The sequence below is a fragment of the Capricornis sumatraensis genome, chromosome 5 (genome assembly GCF_032405125.1).
Source record: "Capricornis sumatraensis isolate serow.1 chromosome 5, serow.2, whole genome shotgun sequence".
Classification (NCBI taxonomy): Eukaryota; Metazoa; Chordata; class Mammalia; order Artiodactyla; family Bovidae; genus Capricornis; species Capricornis sumatraensis.
Window position 1 is genome coordinate 118,085,663 of NC_091073.1, and position 27,321 is coordinate 118,112,983.

A 27,321-nucleotide genomic window follows, 5' to 3' on the forward strand; every position below is an offset into this window, starting at 1 on the left:
AGAATAATGACAAGCTTTGTCTTTTAACTTGTGTGCAAGGTGTCGGGGTGGTAACTCTTGGACAGAGGAGTCCTGTCCCATAGGCTCCTCTCTGACTCCTGCCCTGGAGAAGCCTGGTTTCCAGCCAAGAGCAGGCAGTTCTCCAGTGTGGCTTCCCTAATCTTGACTAGAAGCAGGGACAGCCCTGGCTGCCAGGCGTGGGGAGTCCAGGACTAAGGTCACAAAGATGAGCAGCACAGCCGTGGCAAACTTCACTGCTGGTTCCCCACAGCACGAGGAGCCACGGCCACTTTCTCGGACGTCACACCGCCGTGAACTCCAAACACATCAGGCCCCTCTGGTCTTTCATGCTCACAGTCCCATGCCCTTCCACCAGTCCCATAGGAACCTAAGGGCCAGACGAACCTGAGCACCTACTGCCTTTCAGGTCCCGTCCCTCATCGCTTCCTGATGTGTAGCTTGGCCTCTACCTTGGCCCTGCCCACGGGCATGAGGTCACTTGGTAACTTCTCCCCAGGCTACCACTCTAGGACCGACGGTCGTCCCTTAGCCCCTCCACGTGGGGACTGTCTCCAAGACGTGTTTCCTGAGGCCTCGGGCAGCTCCTCTCCTATCATTCCTCTGTGCTCTGGGCAAGTTCGTCAATGACTCCCAAGTCCTGCCCAACTAAAGCATCTGTGGGGGTCTTGAAAGAGGGCTCAGGATGCCTTTCCACTCCGCCTCGCCCGATCTCCTATGACTGGAGAAGCCAGGGAGCCTGGGGGAGGAAAAGCTCTTGGCAGGCGTCCAGGGGTTCAGGTTCCAGAGATGACCACCCCCGTCACCCCAAATTCCCACCACTCTTCCCACCCCTCCAAGTCTGACACCACTCAATATCCTATTCATTCCTCCACCCCCGTGAGACAATACTGACCCCCAAGGAGCCCACTCAGTCAGTGCTAGTAGCCTGGCCAGGCTCCTTCTGGGTGTCTGTGGGCTCCTGGGACCCTCCAGGAAACAAACTCTGGGTCCTCTGGGCTCTCCACTGCTGTCTGGGGCTGGAGGCGGGACTGGAGCCTGGTGAGAAAGGCCATGAGTTGGGCAATGCCATGATGGCCGCAGCTCCCCGGCGTCTGTCCCCTGCACACCCTGACTGCCTCACCATCACTGGACCAGCACGGCTTTTCCTCATCTGGAGAGAGGGTCTGTGGGGGGCTGGGCCAGGGCCGGGACAGTGGGGAGGCTGAGGCCTCGCCCCACAGTTCCTGCTGCTGCTGCTGCTGTTGATGGAGCTAAGTGGAAGGGAGAAGATGAGAGGCCTCTGTCCTGTCCTGGTGTGAGGCCCAGCCCCAGGCCAGGTGCAGAGGCTGTCGACACTCCTCCTCCAGCTCCTGTTGAGCAACTCCTTACACTCCAGCCCCCTCCACACTCTCCCCTTGGTTCAGCTGCCTCATCCCTCCCCTTCTCTTTTTGGCACCCCCTCTGGTCACCTGGTGCAGGTAGATGGCGTGGAGACTCATCTCAGCAGATGCAAGCTCTGGGAGCTGGGCCAGCTTCTGGCCCCCAGTGCCTCCCGGGGACACACAGCTAGAACAGAGGGCACGGTTGATCATGAAGACACGCACATCCCCCCAGGGAGAGCCTGACTTCAACTCCCCTTGCACATCACCCCCTACTCCAGTGCCCCTTCTCCTGGAGGACCAGCCCCACCCCTGGCTCCCAGCATCTCAGGCCCCTACCCCTCACCTTGAGTCCTGGGTAATTCGGGAAAGGGAGGCCAGGAGGCTGGCCGTGGCTGCGGCTGGGCAGGGGGCTGTGGGGCTGAGGTCTTGAGGCGGCCGGAGGGGCTGCACCAAGAGGTTGGCCAGGAAGGCCTCCGGCTAGGAGAGAGAGGAGAGAGGGTCAGAAGAGAGGACAGAGGGGAGGGAGAAGGTCTGGGAAGGCAAGAGAGCAGATGGCACCAGCGAGCAGGTTAATAAAGGGGTGAGGCAGAGGGTGGTGGGTACCGGCTCCGACTCACCAGAGGGGAGGGAGAGTCGCTGAGGATCCCGGGGGCAGGGGGGCTGCGCACTGAGCTGGCGCCCCAGGCGGCTGCATCTTGCTGCACCCGGCCTCGCAGATGCCCCAGGAACTTGGAGCTGTGGCCTGGGGGGCGCCATTGTGGGTGAACCAGGGAGAACCTCATCAAGGAGAGTTCTGTCTTCCCGTCCTCGGCACGCTGAGACAGTGAGGCCTCGGTCTGTCCCTCGGAGAGCCACTGAAAGGAACGATGGCCCTTCATGTGCTGCCAGGATCAGGCAGCGCAGCTTGCGGGATCTCAGATCCCCGACCAGGGATTGAACCAGGGGCCCTGGCAGTGAAAGCGCTAAAGCCTGACCACTAGGCCACCAGGAAACTCCAGCCAACTCCACTTGGAGAGCTGAGCTGGGGGCCTCATGGGGTAGGCAGGACAGGAAACACTAGCCCCAGGGTGAAAGGATGGAGGCCACAAGGGGACGAGTTCAAGATCAGCCAAAAAAAAACACAGCCGGAGGGCAGGACCCGGGTCCAGACCCAGTGCTAGCAGATGATGTGGGCTCAGTGTTTTGCCGGCCTGTGCACACTGGCTACCACAACTGGCCCAATGGCCTTGGTCAGGAAACCCATCCGTGCCCCAGCCCCATCCACTGACCACGCCGTTTCTCTCCAGTGGTCTGCACTCCCATTTACTGGTGTGTGACGGTGCTGGGCACCCTCTTAGGGCTCTCCACCTGTCATCTCACGTGATCCTCCTAACAGCCCCAAGCACTGGCTAGTCATTGCCCACATTTGAAAAATGAGGGCTCAGGAAAGTGAAGTGGGGAGCTCGAGGTTGCAGGTGCCAAGCAGTGAAGGTGGGGGTGGAACCCAGTTTTGCTTCCAGTGAGGCAAGCCAATACCTACCCAACCTACCTACTCCACACCTCCGGGGACAGGCTCTCACCTGAGGGTGGCCGTGCCGCTTCACGTCCATAAGGGCAAAGGAGCAGATGTCCCCGACCCCAGCCACATCCACAGTAAAGTGCCGAAAGAAGTCGATAATCTCCAAGGCTCGGGGCCGAAACCAGAAGATCAGAAACAAGGGGGTGAGGACAGGGGACAGGAGCTCCTCCACCAGGGAGACCTGGAGAAAGCAGGCCCGAGGCCGAGAAGGGCTTGCTGAGGGCAATCAGACTCGCCCTGTAGGCAACCTCCAACCCCTCCGGGGGCCCTCCGCTAGACCCCGGCGGGCAGCCAAAAGCCCCCGCAGCGCCGCTTCCGGCCTGACCCTCACCGCTCGGTATTGCAACAGCCGCGCCATCTGCCTGTAAGAGCTGGTCCTGCCGGCAGGGCCGGTCTCCTCGGGGAGGTAGTGCATGTGGGCCAAGGCCGCCTGCAGCAGGAGCTGCGGCGAACGGCCTTGGCCTTGCTCATCCGGAATGAAAGACCTAGAGGGCGGGATCGGGGTGGGGAAAGAAGGGGGCCTGCGGTTCAGAGGATGTGCGGGGGGTTGGGGGAGAAGGAGGGGTGCGCGGAGGCTCCGACCCAGGACCGAGTAAAAGGGCCCCCTCCCGGCCCTCTTCCATCGCACCTGGCCACGGTGGCCGCGATCCCGAGCGCGGTCATGGCGGTGAGCACGTGCTCCACGGCGAGCACGTCCTCGTCGTACACGGTGAGCACGAGCAGTGCGGCCAAGGGCGCGCCAGCGAAGAAGACGAGCTGGCGGGCCAGCAGCGCCAGCAGGGGCGCGGGGGGAGCGGCGGCGCGCAGGAAGGCGGCAGCCGGGCGGTAGGCGCGGGCCAGGCGCGCGCGCAGCTCGTGCGGCAGCTCGTTGAAGTGGCGGAGCTGCAGGCGGGCCAGGCGGGACCAGCGGCGCATCCCCAGCGCGCCAGGCTCGCGCCGCAGCAGCTCGGCGTGGCTGTAGAAGGCGTGCAGCACCTGCCAGGCCAGCACCAGAGGGCTCAGCGCCAGGTTTGCGGCCGCCAGCAGTAGCACCGTGCGCCGCCAGCGCGCGGCCAGGGCGGCCCGCCGGTCGCCGCGCTTGTAGGCGTCGGGCAGCTCCCAGCCGCCGCGGAAGAGCGAGAAGGGCCCGCGGAAGAGGAGCAGGTCGACGTTGAGCGCCAGGCCACGGCTGAGGAAGGCCGTGCCGCCGCCCCAGGGAAGCGCGGCGCGGGCGGGCAGCAGCCCCTTGTTGGCCAGCGCCACCTGGTAGTTGGTGTAGCGCAGGATGCGGTGGTGGACGTCCAGCTCCGTCAGCGGCCTCGGCTGCACGCACAGCCCCCCGCTCCTCTGCAGCGCCAGCAGGCGGGACTGCACCTCTGCCCAGGGCACCGAGCTGAGCTCCTCCTGCGGAGAGGCGACGGCTGAAGCCAGCGCCCCCGACCCATCTCCATCGCGATGCCCACCCTCCGCGTGCCAGAGCGGCATCCCGGCGTGCCCTCCCCGCCGGCCTCACCCGGGGCCCGCCCGCCGGAAACCCACCGCCTTTCACGGCCGCCCCTTCGCCCTCCTCTCTTTGCCACCCACAAGGAGCACCTCATCCTCGGTCTGAAGCGCCCTCCCCAGGCCCTTGCCCCTCCTGGGCCAGGAGTCACGTGCTCCCCAGGGACCCCCCACCCCCACCCTATAAGCTAAACTCCATAGGTATATGAGCTCGGCCCCTTCCAAGCAGATCTTCCAGACACGTCCCCATCCTGGCAGCCCTACAGGCACAAGGCACACCACAGCTGCAGGTAACAGGGCGATCACTCTCCTTCCTAGGGTGCCAGCCAGCCGGGCGCAGAAGCCGCACAAGCTTTTACCTTGGCATGCTTGGAGACCCCACCCCCATCCCCTCCATCAGATTAATCTTCCTAAGACAGTGGCCACATCCCCATCTGGGGTGGGGGAAGGCCGTCAGACCTCACTTGCTGCTCCACTGCAACTCATTTTAGCCCAGTTTCACCCAGCTTCCCCAGCCCAGCTTAGTCACATCCCTCCAGGCCAGCCTCTCCAGTCCACCCCAGGGTCTCCCCTACCTCTGAAAGGAAGCAGGGAAGAGCAGAAAGAAGGAAGGAAAAAGAGAAGGGGTCAGGCGCCTTCCTGGAGGAGTGGCGGTCCAGCTCCCGACCTTCCCTGCGTCCGTCCCCAGCCCTCTGCTGTGTCTCGGGCTCCCCTACTCAAGGGGGCTTTCGGAGGACCTCTCCCCTTTGCTGCACTGGAGGGCAGGGTTCTGGACTTCTGAGGGGAGCAAGGGAAGTTGACTGCCGAAGGTAGCCTTTGTGCTGTGCCTTAGAGAATAAGTACAGAGGCAGACGGAGCTGAGACCAAGAGGAGGAGGAGAGAGCGAAGTGTGCCAGGGACAGTGAAGGGGCCCACAAAGCAGCTTCCTGCAAAGAGAAGCCAGAAAGCGGGGTGGACTCCCCTGACGGGCCTGAACACTCAGTGGCAAGCTGGTAGGTCAGTCTCCTCATCGCTGCCTGAGATGCTCACTGCTCTCCCCCGACCCCTTTCCTTCATGGGGCCTGGAACGCCTTCTCACCTCCTATCCTTCCCAGCCAGGTCTCAGTTCTTCCTGCTCTGTAAAACCAGAGGACCACCCCTTTAAATCCCCATCGTCTGGACCACAAGTACGGGGCTGTACATATCTTCCATAACCATCTGCATCAACTAAGCACCACAACAGTAAGGACCTCGGGTTCTAACGGGTAGTACTCCACTTCCTAGCGTTATTTGGGGCTAAGCCTAGGTAGGTGTGTCACAAAGGTCTGTCCTCTTTCCAGTGGCTCCTCCTGTCTGCACAGCCCGCCACTCCTCCCCATCCTCGGCCCCCCACCCCCCGACATGGCACCCCTCCACAGACATGCTCATCCAACTCACCGGGGGGATGTGCAGGGCCTCCCTGTAAAACACCTGGATGTCCCAGTAGCTGAAGAGGTTGCAGACTGAGCGAAGCAGCTGGAACAGCCAGAAGGCAGCAGCCAGGATCAGCAGGAAGACCAGGAGGGGGCTGGAGCAGATCCTGTGTGAGGCGAGACAGATAGCAGAGACAAAGCAGGGGCCCCATAGCAAGGAAGACCAGTCTTGGGGAGCGATGGAGGTCAAGGAGAGGGGGCCCTGCCAGACCAGTGATTCTCAGAGTGTGGGTCCTAGAGGTCCCCCGACTCTTGTGTCTGCAAGGTCAAAAGTTTTCAGCTAAAACTCAGGTTTTCTGCCATTTTCATTCTCATTCTCCCAAGAGTATCCCGTGGACTTTTCCAGAGTCTATGTGACATCACGTTCACAGACGGGATGTATGTTCCTACATTCATAGATTTTAAAGCTGTTCTTGGCTTTGACATCTAACAAGGTAAATGCAGATAGGATGCTCAGAACAAAAGCCCCTGGGAGTTGGTTCTCAACAAACATTAAGTGTATTAAAGGTGTATTCTCCACCAACATTAAGCGGATTAAAGGTGCACTCAAACCAAAACCTTGGAGAATGGATGATCTAGACCAAGGAACAAAAGGAGGGGAGGCTTTTGTGTTGGTCTCCCCCAGCCCCTGCCCCCGCCGGCTTTCACTTACCGCTGGGCACACTGGGAGGAGGGTAGGATGGCGTCCGACAAGGTCACTTTGCTGTGGAGTGGCCCAGGTCGTGTTCGGTTACTCGGTTGGTTGGCAAAGAGAACATTATAATTCACGCAACGAAGGAGGAAGGTTGTGAAGGTGACGATGAAAATGAATTGTCTGGGACGAGAGGAAGAGCAGTGCTCAAGCCTGAGGGCTGAGTGGGCTCCTGCCCCAGCCCCCAGGCCCACTGAGTTGGTTAGCCCCTCCTGCTGGGCCCCTGGGCACATCTCACCCCAGCTGGAAGACATCCTCCAGCAGGATACAGGTAAAGCCATTCGTCTGGTGGTAGCTGTAGATGTGGCCGCAAGTCAAGAAGTCAGCCTGAAGCCTGATGGGCTTTTCCTGAGGATGCCTCCCGATCCCCCCCAAGTCCCCAGCCCACGGTACCCGTCCCCCTGCCTGCCGTGCCCCTTCTGCCACGCTGCGCACAGAAAGGATATCTTGGTGAAGAAGCTGTCCAGGTTCTGGATGTGGTGCCAGGAGCCTGAGCACAGAAGGGAGAGCATTGGGGTGTGGCACTCACCTGACTCCATGCCCTCAAGCTGCTGCCAGAGGCCCAGCCCAGGGCAGGGCGGGAGGCGGGGGGAAGAGGGAGGCAACCCTAGAGGCTCCAGGGCCTCCCCAGCCCCACACCAACCCACCCACTCACTTCGGAGCCCTTCTGGCTCATGAAGCAGGGGCTGCTGCTCCTCCCCATGGAGGGGTGAATCTTGGGACCCCTCAGGGTCACCGTCCTCCAGCCGCTCGTAATCCTGCTCAGGTATCAGAGGGCCTATCCGCAGCCCAGGAGAGTCCTGGGGGCATCGGCGTGGGGGAGGCGGAGTCCCCGAGGCCGGGGGAGGGGCAGAGTGGGAACCCCAGAGAGGGGGAGCAGAGACGGGTGTCATCGAGGGCTGGGGCTGCACTGGGGGAGTGGCTGGGGTTGGGGGAGCACTGTGGCAAGGCTGAGAAGCCCCTGGGCCCTGCACCGCTGGGCAGGGGAGCCCCGAGGCTGAAGGAGGAGCTGAGGAAGGGGCCCTTCTTGTGCGAGGGACAGGGGAGAGACAGAAGAAGGAGACCCTTCCCGCCCCAGGTCCCCGACAGGGAGGAGGAGGAAGAGGAGGCAGTGGCGTGGGGAGGAGGGGCACAGATCCAGGCCCCAGGTCTCCCCACCGCCCCAACCGCCCCCTGGTCCCCCCCCAGCCCATTTGCCTCACCATCAGGCCAGCGGCTTCTCCTGAAAGCTCGGAAGGATGGGAGCTGCTGCCGTCTCCGCAGAGGGCTGCGTTGCTGAGAGGGGACTTTGACAACTAGGACGAGTGACAACAACAGCTCGTGACTCAGTAGGGGCGGGCCTCAGGCGTCCCAACTCGCAGGCACCAGCCCGACCACTCGCACCCCTTCCAGGGCAACCTGTGGCCAAACCTCTTAGGGCTCCACCTCCACACCTGGCCAGGCAGGAGTTGCAGAGGACGGAAGGAGATCCCCACAGTCCCACCTTCAGACCTCCAGGGGATTTAAAGGTGGGGCTAGAGAGCAGCAGCCAAACCAAAGGCGAAAAGAACCCTATTGAAGATGCTAGAGCCATGGGGCCAGGACAATGCTGTGCATCTTTGGTTTCTTAAAACCTAATCTCAAAACAAAACAAAACTTCTCTCTCCTCCCTCCATACATACACACAGAGTGATCAACAGAGAAACACTTTGAAACCAAAAAGAAAAGAAAAGCGTGTGCATGTTCTGTTGTTATGACGGTACTAAAGAAGGGAAAAGGGGAGACTGACTTGGCAGTTGGGTCGGGGGAAACAGGACAGGAGAGAACTGAAGAGAGGAGAGGGGGTTCTTTTGGATATGAGATGGTTCTTGGAGCTTTTACAGTAGGAAAGGGCGGTTCTTGAAGCTCCATTATGTTCACTGATTCATCCTCTTGAAACCCTCTCCAAGTTCTGATCCAGTTTCGGGGGCCCCCCTGAGAAGCATCAGGGCTGACCCAGCAGAGGGCAGCTGAAGGTCTGGAATTTGCAAGGGCAGGTAATTTGGGTGCCCTGTGACTGAGCTGAGTTCCTTGTTGCCACCTCAAGAGGGGGCGGAGGCCCAGACAGCTGGTTTGGTGGCTTGTCCAACGCCATTCTTGAGATCCTGAATCATTAGGTTTCCTACTGAAGCCCATTCCTGCGGTGCTGACTCAACCACCTGGGTGTTAGGGCCCCCAGGGCTTAGGCCCAGGGGTTGATGTAAGGACCAGTCCAGGAAATGGAGAGAGAGAGAAACAGAGTGCATTCCAGATTGCCTTCTGGAGGAACTTGGAGGAGGAACCTGTGCTTCTTTCCTGGGAGGGGAAGTGTCATAATAGCTCAGGACTTGCAGAGTTTTATCCCAGAGCAGGAGGCAGAGCTATGAAAACAAGACTTCGGCTGTCCCCAAATGGAACCTCACACTGCAGAGGGGCCGAGAAATTCCCACGATCTCTCTGAGATGTCTGCCCAAATGGGTTCTGTGGGGTTTCCTCTGGTCTCTCCCCAACCTCACTCACCCCAGTTTTCCACCATATGCACTTTAGGATCCTCTCATACACCCTCTGCACCCAGCTGAACTTCAAACTAATCCTGGCACATTTTCCTCCCCAGTTTCACTCCAGATTCATCAATGGACAGCCTCCCTACCACCAGCCCAATTCAAGTTATTATAAAGGGCACTTTTCCTTGCCAGGCGTGGAGAAGGGAAAGAGGGGACCTGTGACAGAGCCACTATTCAAGAGGCAGTCACAGCCTGGTAGGGAGGTGGCTATGCAAGCAAATAATTACACGGAAGAAATAAGCGAGAAATTGCAGGTATAAGAGCTGTGCGGTGGCAGCTACAGGCAAGTCAGCCTGACTTCGGTAGGAAGGTATCTATTGGGGAGACGAATCTGGAGTCGCGCCAGTGGTTCTAAACTATTGTGTAGCGCGAGCTTGTCAGAATCACCAGGGGAGTTTTTCCCCAAATATATGTGGCGGCCATAGCGGGTGGCGAGCTAGTGGTAAAGAATCTGCCTGCCAATGCAGGAGACAGATGAAGGTTCGATCCCTGGATCGGGAAGATCCCCGGAGAAGGGCACGGCGACCCACTCCAGTGTTCTTGCCTGGAGAATCCCATGGACAGAGTTGCCTGGCGGGCTGCAGTCCGTAGAGTCGCGAAGACTCGGACACGCCTGAAGCGACTAAGCAAGCACACACGTTGTCCCCGGAGCTCTGACTCGCCTAGGGGAGCGGGGTGGATGGAAAGGCACGTGCACATATTTTGGGGGGAAAAAAAAAAAACTCCAAACGATTTTTGTCCCTTGGTCTCCCAGAACCAGCGTTCTACACTCCCCGGAGATTTCGGGTCACCTGGAATGCTCTGAGAGCACGCGTTAGAGACTGACCTCGCGGTCTGCGGCTGACGCGTTACTATGGATACCCGGCGGGGCGGGGGAGAGCACTCGGCACGCCCTCAGGACGTCACCTCAGAGCCGACCCCGGAGGCGGGCGGAAAACATTGCCGCTTCCGGCTCGGCCCCGCCCAGAACTGGACGGGAGGGGGACGGGCCACAGGCGGCTCTCTCCAATCATCGTTGAGGCGCGAACGAGGTTTCCTCCAATCACAGCTTGCAATGAAATTGATGCTTCTTTCCGCCAATCAGCGCCGCGTCGCGCGGGGGTTGTCGGGATGCGGGCCAGAGCCAACATGGAGCCCTCAATGGGATCAGGGTGAAGCCGCTGTTGCCGGCTGGTCCGGTTCTCCCCACATCATGCTGGTGCACTTGTTTCGAGTCGGGATTCGGGGTGGCCCCGTCCCAGGCAAGCCGTTGCTACCCCTCCGCTTCCAGACATTCTCGGCTGTCAGGTAAAAAGGGACGAAATCTAACTGGGAGCGTGGGATACTGACCCGCCTGAAGGGCGTGGGGCCCGCCGGGAGATGGAGTCCCGGGCTCTCGCAAGGTCTGCTGGGAGCTGTAGGCCGTCCTGGCCCGGGGGTCGACTGTCGTTCCCGGAAGGATCGGCCTCGATTATTTATAGCGACGGCCAGGTGCCGGCAGGAGGCTCGGCGCGTCCGTGTCCGCGCGAAGGCTGGACGGAGGGGGGCGCTCTGGGTCGGGGACCACGCTGGGTGTGCTCTCCCCACCAGGGGGCGCCGTGCTGCACAGGTGTCATTTCGGTTCAGTTCAGTCGCTCAGCCGTGTCTGGACTCTTTGAGACCCCAGGGACTGCTGCACGCCAGGCCTCCCTGTCCATCACCAACTCCCGGAGCTTACTCAAACTCATGTCCATCGAGTCGGTGATGCCATCCAGCCATCTCATCCTCTGTCGTCCTCTTCTCCCCCTGCCTTCAATCCTTCCCAGCATCAGGGTTTTTTCAAATGAGTCAGTTCTTCGCATTAGATGGCCAAAGTGTTGGAGTTTCAGCATCAGCATCAGTCCTTCCAGTGAATATCCAGGACTGATTTCCTTTAGGATGGTCTGGTTGGATCTCCTTGCAGTCCAAGGGACTCTCAAGTGTCTTCTCCAAAACCACAGTTCAAAAGCATCAGTTCTTCGGTGCTCAGCTTTCTTTACAGTTCAACTCTCACATCCATACATGACCACTGGAAAAACGATAGCCTTGGCTAGACGGACTTTTGTTGGCAAAGTAATGTCTCTGCTTTTTAATATGCTGTCTAGGTTGGTCATAACTTTTCTTCCAAGGAGCAAGTGTCATTTAATTTCATGGCTGCAGTCACCATCTGCAGTGATTTTGGAGCCCCCAAAATAAAGTCTGTCACTGTTTCCCCATCTATTTGCCATGAAGTGATGGTAGTGGATGCCATGATCTTAGTTTTCTGAATGTTGAGTTTTAAGCCAACTTTTTCCCTTTCATCCGCCCCCCCTTTTCTGGCCTCAGTCCTCATTCTTGGAATTGGTCTGGAGATGTGGACAAAAATTAAGTGTCCAGAGACATTTTGTAAGGCTGTTCCACAGATTCAGTGTGAATTGAACAAAAATGGTTCCTAAATCTGTATACTTTCAGCAGAGATAGAGGAGTATGTATATGTTGGTGTTCATTCGCTCTGCACACGTTGGTCCCAAGAGAGAAAAACACAAATGGGGAACGAAAAGGACCCAGAGACTGGGACTCCGTTGTAAAAGCTTTACGAGGAGCAACTGATTCCTTTCTAATCCGAGAGTGAAAACCCAAGAGCCAGGCAGGCAGCAGATCACAGGGTCGGGTGGATGTGGAGTTGTGTCCTTCAGGAAGCACATTTGACTGATGGAGGGCAAGAGGGGCGGAGCTGCAGCTTAGAAGTACTGGTGCTGGGAAGTAATTGCCAGTTTTGGGCAGTGACCAAGCACTGCTTAGACCTTAGTTTGGAGAAGATGAGAAAAGCTGGAAAGTGGCCATGGTAAATTACTAAAAGGTTTGAATACAGTCCTTAGGAAAAGAGTAAGGGTGTTGATGTTATTTAAACGAGAGCACAACCCCAGGAAAGACATCAAATAGTGTGCTGGGATTTGTGTGTTCATAGTGCAGTGTTTTTCAGACCTGCAAGTCACAACACAATAGATCAGAAAGTGAATTTAGTGAGTCTGGACCCTTTAGAAGGGGTATAGGACTTCCCTGGCGGTACAGTGGATGGGAATCCACCTGTCAATGCAGGAGACCCAGGTTTGATCCCTGGTGCGGGAGGATTCCGTGTCCCTTAGAGCACCTGTGCCCGTGGGCCACAACTGCTGAGTCAGCACTCGAGGGCCTGGCCAGCATGCCACAACTTCTAAGCCCACACACCTAGAGCCTGTGCTTTGCAGGAAGAGAAGCCACCACAGTGAGGAGCCCCAGGGCAACACAGAGTAGCCCCTGCTCACCACACCTAAGGAGAGCCCGAGTGCACCAGCGAAGACCCAGTACAGCCATAAATGAATTAAATTTTAAAGAAAGTGAATATAACATAATACATGTTTAAGAAACAAATTAGGGAGGGACTTGCCTGGCAATTCAGTGGTTAGAACTTGGGCCTTTCACTGCCAGGGCTCATGTTTGATCCCTAGTGGAGGAACAAAGATCCTGCAAACCTTGAGGCCAAAAAAAAAAAAAAAAAACTAAGGAAAGTATTGTTTTGTGAAGCATTTCAATTTTCTGCAACATACGTATGTTCACTGTGCTCAGTCGTAAAGTAGAATATATTTCGTACTATTGTCTATAGTAAGTCTAAATCTTTACAAACATTGCAGCAGTGAATCAGGTTACTTGTTGGTCAATCACTAAGTCATGTCCAACTCTTTGTGACCCCATGGCCTGCAGCATGCCGGGCTTTCCAGTTCTTTACCATTTCCTAGGGTTTGCTCTAACTCGTGTCCATTGAGTCAATAATGCTGTCCAACTATCTCATCCTCTGTCGTCCCCTTCTCCTCCTGCCTTCAGTCTTTCCCAGCATCAGGGTGTTTTCCAGTGAGTCAGCTCTTCACATCAGGTGGCCAAAGTATTGGAGCTTCAGCATCAGTCCTTCCAATGAATATTCAGGGTTGATTTTGTCAGATTCTTCTGCATTTCTAATGAGGGCATGCACTCAACAAACATAACCGTTTGCTGAACTCTGTTTTGTACCAGAGCTCTGCTAAGTGTTCTGGGGATACAGTGGTGAATAAGATCTTACTTCCTGCCATCAAGGAATATGTATAGTCTGATGGGGAAGTGGGGTATTTACAGAGAGCAGGACAGTGAGCTTCTCTGTTTATATATTTTTCCATTTATATTTTGGATAGATATGAAATATGCAGTGGAAAACAGGCAGGTGGATGGGGTGGGGGGAGATGTCACATAGAGGTGGCAAGAAGCGCAGGCAGGCTTCATTGAAACAGGGAAGGATGAGACTGAGTGTGTAGTTAGGAGGGTCTGGAAATAGGAAAAACCATTGTCATAAAGGAAAACCCTCCCATCCATTTGTTTTTTAAAAGCCTCTCCCCATCAGTAATCTTATTTGCATCTTTGATCATCCTCCCATCTACTCTTGACCAGGTAACAGATATTTCTAACAGGCCTCCCTATAGCTGCTCCTGTCCTTCTCCAGCTCACTCCTCTCTGCAAGGATCTTTAAAATGCAATTATGATTATGGTCTTCCTTGCCCTCTCAAGTCCACATGTTTTAAAGGGACAGTAATGGGTCCCCCACTCCCCACCCTCAGCAAGCTTTGTCGTTAGCTATTTTTGTGTCCCCCCCCACCCCCGCCCTATACATTGTTGTTGTTCAGTCACTAAGTCATGTCCAACTCTTTGCCATCCCTTGGACTGCAGCATGCCAGCCTCCCCTGTCCTTCACCATCTCCTGGAGTTTGCTCAAGTTCACGTCCATTGAGTCGGTGTTGCTATCTAACCATCTCATCCTCTGCCGCCCTCTTCTCCTTCTGCCTTCAGTCTTTCCCAGCATCAGGGCATGTATGTCCATACACCCATGCTAAAGCTTAACCACCACAAGGACCGTTACGTGGTCTGTCCTGTTGGCCTCTTGCTCCCTGGACCTTGGAGCAGAGCGCGGTGCACAGTAGGCTGGTCCCCCTGCATTGCCATCTACAGATACCGAAACTGCAGGATAGGGGACCTTGGCCTATGTGAGATGACGAGATACAAGTTACTTGGATTTTATCGTCACCCTTTTCTTCCATGCCTTGTCTGTCACGTTAGCCGAGGCCCGGGAGGGGACAGGGTGATGGGGTATAAGAAGCTTCCAACCAGTGGGCAGAGTCTTGGGATCACTCCTGGTCGCACCACATGTAACTGTGAGCTCATCACACTCAGTCCTGAGCCTGGATTCTGGAGTCAGACAGCAGGGCTCCCACCTTGTCCCAGTTCTGCTGCTTGTCTGTAAGGGGAGCACCGTCCAGCTCTGATGACTCGTCATTCTTCTGAAAGAGCAGGGGTTGGAGGTGGTCGCTGATTAGGGCCAGCCATCCCAAAGATGAGCTGGGGGCAAACACCTTTGAGACTTGATGACTTTCCACTGGGTGTGTTTGTCCCAGAAATGGAGGTTGCCTAAGAGCCACCCTGAGACGGCCAGGGAGAGCTGTCACAGAGAAGCCTCTGTCCCCCAGAGTGCTGAGACAAAAGCCAAGAGCCAGGCGCCGTGCTGCTCAGCTGAAGGCCAGCCAGGCCCATGAGCCGTCATTGACATTCTCTCTGCAGGTCCTCCGATGGCCGCCCCAGCGCCTGCCTCCTCGGGGCCGTGGCCCGGCTGCGCTCACAGCTCCGGGCCCGCCTCCCTCGAGCACCCCCGGCTCCCATCCAAAGCCCCTCTGCCTGGCACTGGGTCGGGGGAATCCTCCTGGGCCCCCTGGTTCTGAGTAAGTGCCCCCGCCTCGGCCTTGTGGCACTGTGTGAGCCAGAAGAGGCCCCCCCGGTCCGCTCCAGACCCCGTGTCCTGGAGCCCCGCTTTAACTGGACGCTCTTCTGGCAGTTTCTGCGCCCCCACCTGCTGGTCCTGGGGGCAGCCGTCGTGGTGAGGTCTTCTCCCGCCCCCCCGACCAACACCAGGGAAGGGAAGGATACAGCCCCCGTTTGCAGAATCCCCCAGCCAGGGCTGCGCAAGGACAGCTTTCCTGCCCGCCGGAGTCTCAGAGGAGACCTGGAGCCGCTGGCATGGGGACATGGCCGAGGGTCCCTTGGAGGACCTGCACAGGGTGGCTGGGGGACAGGGTCCAAGGTCCCCAGGGGCTGGCGGCTGGGTTTTCCTCTCTGAGAGACACAGGAACCCCACAGCAAGGGGCTGCAGTGAGAGAGGAAGGTTCAGGAACGGGGTAGAGGTGGTCCCCCTCTGACCGGCTGCCCCTGCCCCCAAGCTGGCCCTGGGCGCAGCCTTGGTGAACGTGCAGATCCCCCTGCTCCTGGGGCAGCTGGTGGAGATCGTGGCTAAGTACACGAGGGACCACGCGGGCAGCTTCCTGACGGAGTCCCGGAGCCTCAGCACCCACCTGCTCCTCCTCTACGGCCTCCAGGTACCACAGGAGGGAGGGCTGGGGGGCCCACCGCTCCCCCGAGGAGCCCCAGGCTCCCCTGAGAGCCGGGCCTGTCTCGTAGGGCCTGCTGACCTTCGGGTACCTGGTGCTGCTGTCGCGCATTGGTGAGCGCATGGCCGTGGACCTGCGGAGGGCGCTTTTCTGCAACCTGCTCCGGTAGGGGGCGGGGCCCTGTGGCCTGGGGGCGTGTCTGGGGCGGGGCCTCGTCCTGAGGGCGTGTCTCCCTCCTTCCCTGCATCTGCGGCCGCCACCAGCCAAGACATCGAGTTCTTCGATGCTAAGAAGACAGGGCAGCTGGTGAGCCGACTGACGACGGACGTGCAGGAGTTTAAATCCTCCTTCAAACTCGTCATCTCCCAGGTCAGTGCCCCAGGTGGAGGGGACCTGACCTGGGGCACTGTTAGAGTCACACACACATTTGCACACACTCTCGCAGGCCAGCCCTGCCCCACTCTTGGGTCTCCCCGCCCCGAGCTCACACCAAAGCAAGAGGCCTGCCCTCTGGTGAGGATGTTGGTGAGGGTACAGGGACGTTCACAGGTGGGAGGTGCCACGGCCGTGTGTCTAAGGTCAGGACAGGCTCTTTCTCTCCTGCGGTGAAATCCGACCTCCCCCGGAAAACCCTTCCCAAGAACTCAGACAAGAGCCTTTGCCAGCCCTGCTTGCCAAGAGCATCGTCATGGCCTGGCCCCGGCGTGCCTGGCCCACTGACAGGAGAGCCAGCGACAGCTCTGCTGAATTCCTGATGTCCTCTCTCCATCCCCTGCTCCCCATGTTGTCACTGACCCCCCAGCAGGCCCTGGGCGGCATCTCCAGGCGGTCCTTTTTTTGGTTCAGTTTCTGGAGCAGAAGAGGGCAGTGGCATTAGGAGGAGGAAGAGGAGGAGGCCTTGGTCCGTAGTTTCTCACCCCTGCTGGTCAGGAGAGGGTTACAGTCTGTGACCAGTGGCCTCCTGGGGGTCAGACCTGTGGCCTTACCCTGTGAGTGGAGTGGGGAGCTGGCTCTAGCCATGCGATGCTTGGTGAGTCCCACGTCCTATTGCTGACACCTCACAGGCTTCCTGTCCACTGCCCAGGGGTTGCGGAGCTGCACGCAGGTGGCCGGCTGCCTGGTGTCCCTGTCCATGCTCTCCACACGCCTCACGCTGCTGCTGATGGTGGCCACGCCTGCCCTGATGGGAGTTGGCACCCTGATGGGCTCAGCTCTCAGAAAACTGTCCCGCCAGTGTCAGGAGCAGGTATCGGAATTCCCGCCCACCCCCCCGCACTCCCCTCCTCTGCGCCCTGTGCTCCTCGGTCACCCTCCCCGTCTGCATCCCGGCTTCCTAACTCCTGGGTCCCTCGCAGGTCGCCAGGGCAACGGGTGTGGCAGATGAGGCCCTGGGCAACGTGCGGACCGTGCGAGCCTTCGCCATGGAGCAGCGGGAGGAGGAGTGAGTCCTGAGTCGGGGCAGAGCGCAGAGCTGGGGGATGCTCCCCAAAGGCCCCTCCATCCGCCCTGGGCCCCACCTTGTCAGCTTCCTGAGGCCGGGCTTGGCCTCTATCCCCAGACGCTACGGAGCGGAGCTGGAGGGGTCCCGCTGTAAGGCAGAGGAGCTGGGCAGAGGGATCGCCTTGTTCCAGGGGCTCTCCAACATCGCCTTCAACTGTGCGTGAGCAGGGACCCCCGGGGGGAGTATGGGCGCAACTCTGGGTGAACTCAGAAGAGCCAGGGCAGCCCTCTACCTGTTTGGTGGCCAATGTCACCCAAATGCCAGGTAGCTGGTCTGCTAACTAGGGGAGAAGGCTGCCAACTCAGGCAGGGAGTGGGCACGCAGGCCCAGTGCCACATCTGAGCCATGGGCAGAGCTGCTGGGGAGGAAGCAGTGAGGTGCCCCCAACCCTCTCATTGCCAAAGGAGGAACTAAGGCAGAGACCATTCGCGTGACTTGCCGAAACGCCATTCGGGGAGCATGGCAGGGACCGGCGCTAGGACCAGCACAGGGGCCAGTCTCTGCCCCGCCCTCCTCCCTGACCACCTCTCCTCGCCCCTCGCAGGCATGGTCTTGGGCACGCTGTTTGTTGGGGGCTCCCTTGTGGCCGGGCAGCAGCTGACGGGGGGAGACCTCATGTCCTTCCTGGTGGCCTCCCAGACTGTGCAGAGGTGAGTGTGGGCCGTTCTCTTCCCGAGGGGCCCAGCTGGGGCAGGGGGCACCAGTCTGCTGTGGGTACGGTGACCAGCTCCCCCAGCGAAGTGCAGGTCTGGGGAGGGGGCCCCCTGCCTCCCAGCAGTGCCCACTCAGGGCTCCCCGCAACCTCATTCACTGTACCCTCAGAAACGCAGCTGTCAGCTTCAACTTCCCAGCAACTCAAAAGTTTGCTTGATAAGCCGTTTTTGTTTAATTTTGATAAAATGCACGTAACAAAATTTACCGTCTTAACGTATTTAAGTACAGTTCACTAGCATCACATAACACTCATGTTGTGTGACCATCACCAACATCCGTCCTCAGAACGTCTTCACTTTGCAAAACCGAAATGCTGTCCCTAGACGACTCCCCCTCCCCCACCCACCCCCCCACCCCACCCCCTGCCACCAGCCCCCAGCAACCCCGTCCTGCTGTCTATCTCTGTGAGTCTGTCCGCTTCAGGTCCTCGTGTAGGTGGGCTCATACGGGGTCTGTCCCTGGTGAGGGCGTCTTTCTGTGAGCGCAACTTCTCCCAGGTTCATCCACATTGGGCCAGGTGTCAGAACTGCCTTCCCTTTTAAGGCTGAGTAAGACTCTGTGTGGTCTTCCTTGGTGGCTCAGATGGTAAAGGGTCTGCCTGCAGTGCTCGAGACCTGGGTTCTATCCCTGGGTGGGGAAGATCCCCTGGCGGAGGAAATGGCAACCCCCTCCAGTATCCTTGCCTGGGAAATTCCATGGACAGAGAAGCCTGGCAGGCTACAGTCCATGGGGGTCTCCAAAGAGCTGGACGTGACTGAGCGACTTCACTTTCTTTCTTTAAGAGTCCAAGTACAGTGGGCCATCTCTGATGCACTCTCTAAGAGCTGGCCTCCCGCCCTCCGCCTGACCTTCCCCTGCATGTCCCACCAAGCTGGCTCACCGTGTCCGTGGCTCCGCCGGCCCTCTGTCCCCACCAGCTCTGCCATGAGAGGACCCAGGGCGGGCGGCCTCCTTCCCTCCCCTGCCCCTTCCAAGCTGAGCTCCTGGCAGCTCCTTCCGCTGAGTCCACTTCCCCTCGCTTTGTCTTCTCCCTCATGCACCATGTACACCCAAACACACACAGTGTAAATAGACGCTAGATAAATAGAGCAAACGTGAAACAACAAGTAACTGCAGAGCGAAGACCCGTGTTACCACCAACTGTGTGGAGAAAACAGCATCAGCCCCGACGCCCCCCTGGGTCCCCCCACCTCACCCCGATTCCCCCGGTCTTTGCGTCTTGCTCTGCTCCAGGTCTCACCCCCACGAGCATGGGGGCCATTTCTTCCAGAGTCCTTCACCATTAGCCTTGTTACCATTCGGGGCAGAGGGCGCTCACCCCGAGGCAGGGCAGGTAGACAGAGTCCACCTTTTCCAGCCCCAGGCCAGTGTCCCACAAAGACCAGGATCCGCCCATTTCTGCTCAGTGCTGCCTAGTCGGGCCCCTTCACACCCCCTCTGGGCCTGCGCACCCCCCTCCTCCCCCGTGGCCTTGGGACACAGGTCTGAGGGTTCCAGAGTCGGAACTCGGGCCGCCCCCGGCTGCCCCTCCCGCAGTGCTGACCTGCATGGACCACCCCCCCCCCCCCGGCTCCCTGCATGGGGTCGGTCTTCCTCCCTCAGACTCGCCTTCCGCTGGGCCCCCTCGCGCTGTGGCCTGGGCACAGACCTGCTCCTTCCCTCCCCGCCAGGCCCTAGCTGCACGGCCTGGCAGGCTAGCAGACTGCCGTTACAGACTCAGGAAAGCTGCTCACAGGCTGCTAGGTGGGGCCGCTCGCTGGGCCCTTGGCCCAGCCATTTGGGGGCCCCTCGCCAAGGACAGGGGGCTTCTCTGGGGACTCAGGCGGCAAAGCATCTGCCCGCAATGTGGGAGACGCAGGTTTGATCCCACAGAAGACTCCACTGGAGAAGGAAATGGCAACCCACTCCAGTACTCTTGCCTGGGAAATCCCATGGATGGAGGAGCCTGGTGGGCTACAGTCCATGGGGTCACAAAGAGTCAGACACGACTGAGTGACACACACACACACACACATATACCACATGGAGAGCCTTCACCACATGTCTGAGTGACACACACACACACACACACACACCCCACATGGAGAGCCTTCACCACACGTCTGAGTGACACACACACACACACACATATACCACATGGAGAGCCTTCACCACACGTCTGAGTGACACACACACGCACACACATACCACATGGAGAGCCTTCACCACACGTCTGAGTGACACACACACACACACACATACCACATGGAGAGCCTTCACCACACGTCTGAGTGACTAACACACACACGCATATACCGCATGGAAAGCCTTCGCCACCCACCTTGGAGGAACTGGGTGTTAGGAAAGAAGTTGGTGTTTCCTCCTGGGGTCTAGCCCAGGGGGAGGCAGGGAGGCAGGCCTGCCCGGAGTTCAAGCAGCCTCAATCTTTGGACCCCACCTGAGGGGTTCTCAGTGGTGGCCCTGGGGTCCTGGAAGGGACGGGGAGGTGCCCAGATGGACCAGGGTCACGGCCAGGCATCCGGGTCTGGGACCCCCTGGGAAGGGCCCAGCCACCTCTCTGCCCCGCGGGCCCCCCAGGGAGGGCGAGGCCTGCCTCTCGCACCATCCCCGTGAGCAGGGTCACACGCAGCTGGCTTTCAGTGGTCGCATGGCAGCCCCGCCAGGCCCTAGTGGCTTCCAGGTCTCTGGTGGACCGTGCTCTCCCGACATTGGCCGAGAGCACCCCGTCCCGGCTCCTCTCCGTGCCTCTCACCCCCTCCAGCAAGCACTCTGAGCCCCGTCCCCCCCACCCCCAGCCCCCACCTGGGTGCTGGGACAAGTATGACCCTGGGGAGGCAGTCTTGCTTCTAGAAAAACCCGCACACACCATGGCAGACACACAGTCATGGGTGGCCAGGCCAGCCTGGCGCTTTGACTAAGGAGCGGTGACTCACCCCCCTCCAGCCCCGTGTGACAGAAGCAGCCGCCCACTGCCTGGGTGCAGCTGCAATGAGATAACATCTTCAGGGAATTTTCTCTTGGGGTCCCCCAGCCACCCCCCCACCTGCGGTCCAGTGTCTTCTGTTTCCTTCTGCCTGTGGAAGGAGTAACATCCTTTTTTCCACTTCATTAGACCTTGCTTCCCCGGGCGTGGACAGCCCTAGATCCCACTGCCTGGGTGGGCCTCACCCTGCAGGCTTCAGGCAGCCTGAAGCCCAAGCCCCTGCCCGCCACCCGCCTTCCCGGCCTTTTCCTCCCTGGAGCCCGGCCCTCAGGGAGTCCTCAGCTGTCAGCCCCCTCCGGGCCAGGAGAGAATGCGGTTCTGAAGGGAGGAGCGACTTGTCCCAGGACTGGGTGGTCTGCCCAGGGTTGCCAGGCCCCAGGTTTCGGGAGAAGCCTCTCGGTTTGGCCTTAGGCTGCCCGGTTCCCCACCTCACTCAGCACGCCCGCCCCCTCAAACCTGCCCCTCCGCCTCCAGGCCGCCTTCTCTCAGCCTCTCGCTGTTGCCCGCTTTCAGCCCACGTCTTCTCCTTGCAGGTCCATGGCCAACCTCTCCATCCTGTTCGGTCAGGTGAGCTGCAGAGAAGGGTCTGGGGGTGCGGGCCTGGAATCCGGGCTGGAGTCCCGCAGCCACCCACGTGACTTGCATGCTTGCATGGGCATCTGGCGAAGGGGACACCATCAGCCCTTCCCACCCAGGTTGGGGAGCCCAGGAGACGCTGCCCCTTCCCTCAGACCCAGGCCTCCCTCACCCCAGACTCAAACCCCTCCCCAGGTGGTGCGGGGGCTCAGTGCAGGCGCCCGCGTCTTTGAGTACATGACCCTGAGCCCCAGCATCCCACTCAGCGGGGGCTGCAGCCTGCCCCGGGAGCACCTGCGTGGCTCCATCGCCTTTCACAACGTCTCCTTCAGGTCGGTGTCAGCCGCCTCCTCTCCTTTCCAGGCTGAGGGCAGGGGAGGGGGAGGTCTGGGGACCCATGGGACGGTGTGGCCCTCTGAATAAGCCCCCCTCCGGGGCTCAGGGAGACTTGAAAGTTCAGGAGGGACCAGGGCGACAAGGGTCCGAGAACCTGGTGCGACCTGAGGATCTCTCGCCTCCCGCCAGCTACCCCTGCCGCCCCGGCTTCCCTGTGCTCAGAGACTTCAGCCTCACGCTGCCCCCAGGCAAGATCGTGGCCCTGGTGGGCCAGTCCGGGGGAGGTAAGAGAGGCCCGCCACCACCACCCCCCATCTGCAACTCCGGCCCCTGGAACCACCCAGTGTGGCAGGAGGGGCCCCGCTCTCCCGGAACATGCTCTGGAAACCCATGCCCCGCTCCCCTCCCCGACCCCCAGGAAAGACCACCGTGGCCTCTCTGCTCGAGCGCTTCTACGACCCCACAGCGGGCATGGTGACACTGGATGGGCAGGACCTGCGCACCCTCGACCCTTCCTGGCTCCGGGGCCAGGTCATTGGCTTCATCAGCCAGGTGAAGCTTGCTTCTCAGTCCTGTGGCCCTCGGGGTGGGGGCGGGTGGGCTGTCTGCACTGGTCCTGGTGTCCATTCACCGGGGTCCCAACCGCTGCAGCTCTGCCTTTGGACTTTGTTCCTCAATTTAAGAGATCCCACGGGGCGGCCCTTTTAGGATCCCGACAGCCCGTGGCATCCAGAAGGTCAAATTGTAATAATAAAATCTTTCTTTCCAGTCACCCCAAAGTAGGGTGCCCTGCCCGGCCAGCTGGTCTTGCTCTCCTAGCCGCCTTCCCTCGCCCCTTCCCAAGGGGCCCCGTGTCCTGCAGCGAGCTCAGCCTCTCCCCACTCTGATGGGTTTCTCTCTGACCACTAACTCTGAACCTCCCCACCTGCCCTCCACGGGGTCCTGTTGTGGCCAGAACTCTCCTGATTACACCCCTCAGGGGTTCGGGGCAGAATCAAGATGTTGCCTGTGGTTCCCCCCACCTCCCACCCCCAGGAGCCCATCCTGTTTGGAACCACAATCCTGGAGAACATTCGTTTCGGGAAGGTAGACGCCTCCGACGAAGAGGTTTACGCAGCCGCCCGGGAAGCCAACGCACACGAGTTCATCACCAGCTTCCCAGAGGGCTACAACACCATCGTGGGTGAGTTCAGGCACGGCGTCCCACACGGGCCTGGGGGCCCACGTGGGCTGGGGTGCAGTGGGGCGGGAACACGGTCATGGCCTCAGGGGAGACCAGACCGGGACTGTGGCCTCGGGGGACAGAGGTGGCTCTCCGGGGACAGAGTCCATGCCGGGGTGGTTCAGGCACAAGCCGGCTGCTGGGAAAGGAGCATGATGGGGACACACGTGATCCGCGCCGTGGGGACTCTTCGGAGCTCACCACGTCAGCTCCCGAGACCTGACCAGAAGCTCAGGGTATTGATCTCTTTCTCTCTCTGGCTTTTATCCTTGAATGAAAGGTGTTTCCACTCTTGTTATCCACAGGGATGGGTTTGGTTGGGCAAATCTCTATTCTGACTTACCCAGAAGAGGGCTCTGGTGGTTCTAGAACGTTAGAACGTTGTAGCATCACACGAGAATCTTCATATTGATGCTTGCGGCTTCATGTGTTCCTCTCAGAGGCCCTTTCTTCAACCTTTGGGCTCGTGTCCATTATCCAGAGTCTCTTGGCTCTGTTGCAGAATATTCCAGCATGTCTCATGGTGCTGGACGTGTCCGACTCTTTGTGACTCTGTGGACTGTAGCCTGCCAGGCTCCTTTGTCCATGGGATACTCCAGGCAAGAATACTGGAGTGGGTTGCCATGTCCTCCCTCCAGGGGATCTTCCCCACCCAGGGATTAAACCCAGGTCTCCTGCATCTCCTGAATCGGCAGGTGGATTCTTTACAACTGTGCCACCTGGGAAGTCCTCTCATGGTGCAGGCATATCCAAAGTTCTCAACTCTCTTGTTTTGGCCACACCTTGCTTCACGCAGGACTTTAGTTCTCTGACCAGGGATCCAGCCAGGGTGCCCTGCAGTGGAAGCACAGAGTCGTAACCCCTGGGCCACTGGGGAAGTCCCTCTCAACTCTTCTTGACACTTAGGTCTCAGTCAGGGCTTCCCTGGTGGCTCAGATGGTAAACAATCCGCCTGCAATGCAGGAGGCCCAGGTTTGATCCCTGGGCCAGGAAGATCCCCTGGAGAAGGGAAAGGCTACCCACTCCAGTATTCTTGCCTGGAGAACCCCATGGACAGAGGACCCTGGTGGGCTACAGTCCACAGGGTCACAGAGTTGGACAGGACTGAGTGACTGACACAGTTCAGCCTCGGTCTGCTGAGCTTAGCCTGCCCCATTGTGCAGCCCTCCTTCGAGGTCTGTGTTTCTTGCTGCTGAGACTCTGCTCCTTGGACGCTGCCCTGCCTGGAGGAGCCGGCCCTCCCTGTCCCTCCGGCTCCTGCTCTGTGACTGTCGTCACCTGGAGGCTCTTCTTGGCACTAAGCCTGCCACCTCTGCTGTTCTCTGTGGGCATTTTGGACCCCACATGTGGTCTTCCCAGAATGTCCGGGGGTAGGGTGGACTCCCGCCATTCTGCCACCCCCAATCCAGGAGCCACGTCTGGGTCCAGCAGAGACCCAGGAGGCCGGGAGAAGGTGGCTAGAGCTTCAGGGCCGGGGCAGGTGGGCCCGGGCCTGTCGCAGCTCCGAGCTGTACCCTGGTGCGGGGTGGAGCCTGGCCTACTCGGGTGTCACTGCGCCCCGCTGTGTGCACAGGGGTGAGGGGTCGGAGTGCTGCCAGGCGTCACGCCTGCCCTCTCCCCACCTTGTGCCCCCCAGGTGAGCGGGGTGCAACCCTGTCTGGCGGCCAGAAGCAGCGCCTGGCCATCGCCCGAGCGCTCATCAAGCAGCCCGCCGTGCTGATCCTGGACGAGGCGACCAGCGCGCTGGACTCGGAGTCCGAGAGAGTCGTGCAGGAGGCCCTGGACCGCGCCAGCGCCGGGCGCACCGTGCTGGTCATCGCCCACCGGCTCAGCACTGTGCGCGCGGCCCACCAGATCGTCGTCATGGCCCATGGCCGGGTCTGCGAGGTTGGCCAGGGCCCTGGGGCACGGTCGGTGGGCTGGGATGGACACAGGGAGGTGGGTGGCTCAGCTGAGCTGTGGGAGGGTCTGGCTTGACCCTGGGGGCTGGGGGTTATGGTCTGGTAGTAGCACCTGTGTGGATTCAGGAGTTCTTGCCCTTCAGTAAGCCCTGGCCACGCTGGGCCCCTGTTTCTTCCCCAGGGGGTGGGTGAGCAGTGAGCAGAGCGGCAGTGAGACCCTCAGTGTCACAGGGGAGAGTTCCCAGAAGCGCACGGTGCTGGGGGAGGGCCCTGGTGGGGGCCCAGCAGGAGCAGCACCCCAAGGGGGGGTCTGCAGTGGGACTCGGAGGCTGTATGGGGCCCGGCTCACAGCCCCCCAGCCGCCTGCATTGGGCGAGGGGCGCCGGGCCCTGTAAGGAGGACAGAGGGACCCAGGGGCTCTTGCACGATCCAGCTCGGCTAACAAGTGCAGATGCGCCAGCCGCGACCTGTGACCCACAGTGCTGTGTCCTCGGGAGGGGCTCTGGCTTAGGTGGAGGCCAGCCCAAGGAGCTGGTCCTCCGAGGGCTGTGAGCTCTGGGCCGGGCCGGGGGTGACCATCTGCCCCCGCTTCCTCTCTGCAGATGGGGACCCATGAGGAGCTCCTGAAGAAGGGCGGGCTCTACTCGGAGCTCATCCGGAGACAGGCCCTGGACACCCCGCCTCCGGAGGCACCCCAAGTCCTCGGGCACCGGCACTCCAAGTCCTGAGAGGTCTGGTCACTGCCAGGCGTCCATGGCCGAGGCCAAAGCTCAGCTCAGGGGGACCTCCTGCAGACCCCGCCTCCAGGAGGAGAGCCAGCATGCTGGGTGGGGCGGCTCCCCCTGCTCGGAATAAAACCCCCGGGCCAGGCACTGGTCTGGGAGGAGGCTGGGCTCAGCTGTCCTCCTGCTGCCAGGCTGCCGGCCTCCTGCTGGAGCCGAGTCCTTGGGCCGGCCACCCAGGGGAGGGGGCGGGCTCCCAGGCCCCGCGCAGGTCCCCTCCCTTTGCCCAGCCCTCCTGACCCCTCTGCCCACCCTGCTGCGCCTCACCTCTAGGTACCTGACAGCTTAACGGTATACAGGCCGCAGCTGCAAGGACTCTTCACAACTCAGCGCTGGGGGAGGGCGGTGGGGACTTACCCCAGCATTCCTCCCACACCCAAGCCAGTTCTTCCACGGACTCTTAACGTTCCTCTCAGACGCTGGGAGAAGCGGACCAGCCTCTGAACCAACCCTTCAAACCTACAGTCCCGTCCAGCGCACAGCTTCCCTTCTCCTGCCCCATAACACAGTCCTTTAGACGTCGCCCCCACCCCCACTACCGTCTGAATGGGACAGGTGCCTGGCGGGCCCCCTGGCCCAGGGGCGGGGGGTCAGGGGTGGCTGTAGTCTGTCACCTGGTGAGAACGTGGACCCCCGCCCTCTAGGTAGGGACACCTAGCTCTGACAGTGACAGAAGGGGGACACATGCCCCAGCCCCCACCCACGGGGGACAGTCAGTGCTAACGCCCCCTAGAGCCCACCATGGAGCAGCTGACGCCAAGCTCCTTGGGCTGATGAGACAGAAAATCAGGCCAACGATGAGCGGCCACTGCCAGCCTCCCTGGGGTGGTCAGAGGAGGTCCCACGTGCAGGTCTGACCAGAGCTGCCTCTTGAGAGAGGACAGGCCAGCTGCCCAGTGGCATGAGCCTGCGACCCCGAAGCTGTGAGTGGGGTGGGGTGTCAGCTTCCAAGGGCCCTCGGAGCAGCCCGGGTTTCCCTCCAGCCCTGGTCGCCCCAGAACTGGTCACCCCTCCTCCCTGAGTTCTGCTCATGGCACTTCCGTCCAGGAAGCTTACCCCACTTCACAGCCCGTACCGGCTGACGACCCCGCCGAGTCTCGCCCTGGGGTGAGGAAGCAGGTTGCCCCAGTGAGCCCATTTGGATATATCCCACGGCATAGAAGGGTGACCGGGGGCGGCTGCGGCTGCAGCTGGAGGCCAGCCTGGGGCAGCTTGCACAGCTCCAGTGTGCACGCGGCAGCCAGGGCTCAGTCCCCCGCAGCCTCCGTGCATGTGGTCCGGGAGCAGATGCTACCGTTGGGCCACGACCAGCCTGCTTGGATGCCCTGCTTTCTTGCTGATGAGAGGTCGACTCCCTGGGGCAGGCAGGCCTGGCCTGGCTCCAGCTTGCTCTGCCACTAAACCCCTCCCTGGGGAGGGCAGCCAAGGGCAGGTCTCAGCTTCCCGCCCTGGTCCACACTGGCCGGCTGGGCCCCTCCCAGCCCTGGCCAGCTCCTGTTCCACCAGCAGCCTCCAGACGTCTCCCGACACCAGATCCCAGGTCTTTCCTTACCTCTGCAGGGTGGCCTCTCCGAATCCTGCCCCCTCCTACCCCACCCCCTTTAGGGAAGTAGTGAGACCACGGAAGCCCCTGCGGTCAGCCGCCCACTCGTAGTCTTAACCCCAACCTCGGCTCCTGCAGCTGTTCCGCATGGGTCATAAACCCAGTTGTACTTCTAGTTGAGAGCTTGTTTTTAAGAGTTTAATTAGAATGATCTGTGGTAAGGTACTT

At 60.0% G+C, this 27,321-nt stretch overlaps 2 protein-coding genes across 3 annotated transcripts; one reads left to right on the forward strand and one right to left on the reverse strand.

Annotated features, from left to right (window-relative positions):
* Positions 1 to 928: 928 nt before the first annotated feature.
* On the reverse strand, positions 929 to 7,766 carry ATG9B (autophagy related 9B). The gene is made up of 13 exons (XM_068973386.1): positions 7,217 to 7,766; positions 7,008 to 7,051; positions 6,800 to 6,864; positions 6,523 to 6,684; positions 5,836 to 5,977; positions 3,569 to 4,323; positions 3,272 to 3,425; positions 2,942 to 3,121; positions 2,000 to 2,236; positions 1,726 to 1,859; positions 1,470 to 1,566; positions 1,142 to 1,271; positions 929 to 1,056 (listed from the first exon to the last, which is right to left on the reverse strand). The coding sequence occupies exons 1-13, from the start codon at positions 7,764 to 7,766 to the stop codon at positions 929 to 931; spliced, it is 2,778 nt and encodes a 925-aa protein (XP_068829487.1).
* Positions 7,767 to 10,273: 2,507 nt separating this feature from the next.
* ABCB8 (ATP binding cassette subfamily B member 8) lies at positions 10,274 to 26,621 on the forward strand. Of its 2 annotated transcripts, none has more exons than XM_068972614.1 (16): positions 10,274 to 10,409; positions 14,715 to 15,027; positions 15,368 to 15,523; positions 15,606 to 15,700; positions 15,799 to 15,904; positions 16,620 to 16,781; positions 16,891 to 16,976; positions 17,094 to 17,191; positions 17,581 to 17,686; positions 21,267 to 21,300; positions 21,505 to 21,641; positions 21,835 to 21,929; positions 22,064 to 22,197; positions 22,681 to 22,828; positions 24,504 to 24,754; positions 25,371 to 26,621. In XM_068972614.1, exons 1-16 carry the CDS (start codon positions 10,315 to 10,317, stop codon positions 25,494 to 25,496), a joined length of 2,142 nt encoding a protein of 713 aa, XP_068828715.1. In that variant the 5' UTR covers positions 10,274 to 10,314; the 3' UTR covers positions 25,497 to 26,621. The 2 variants fall into 2 exon arrangements, with proteins under 2 accessions (XP_068828715.1, XP_068828716.1); XM_068972615.1 differs by having other exon boundaries at positions 24,504 to 24,679.
* Positions 26,622 to 27,321: the final 700 nt, after the last annotated feature.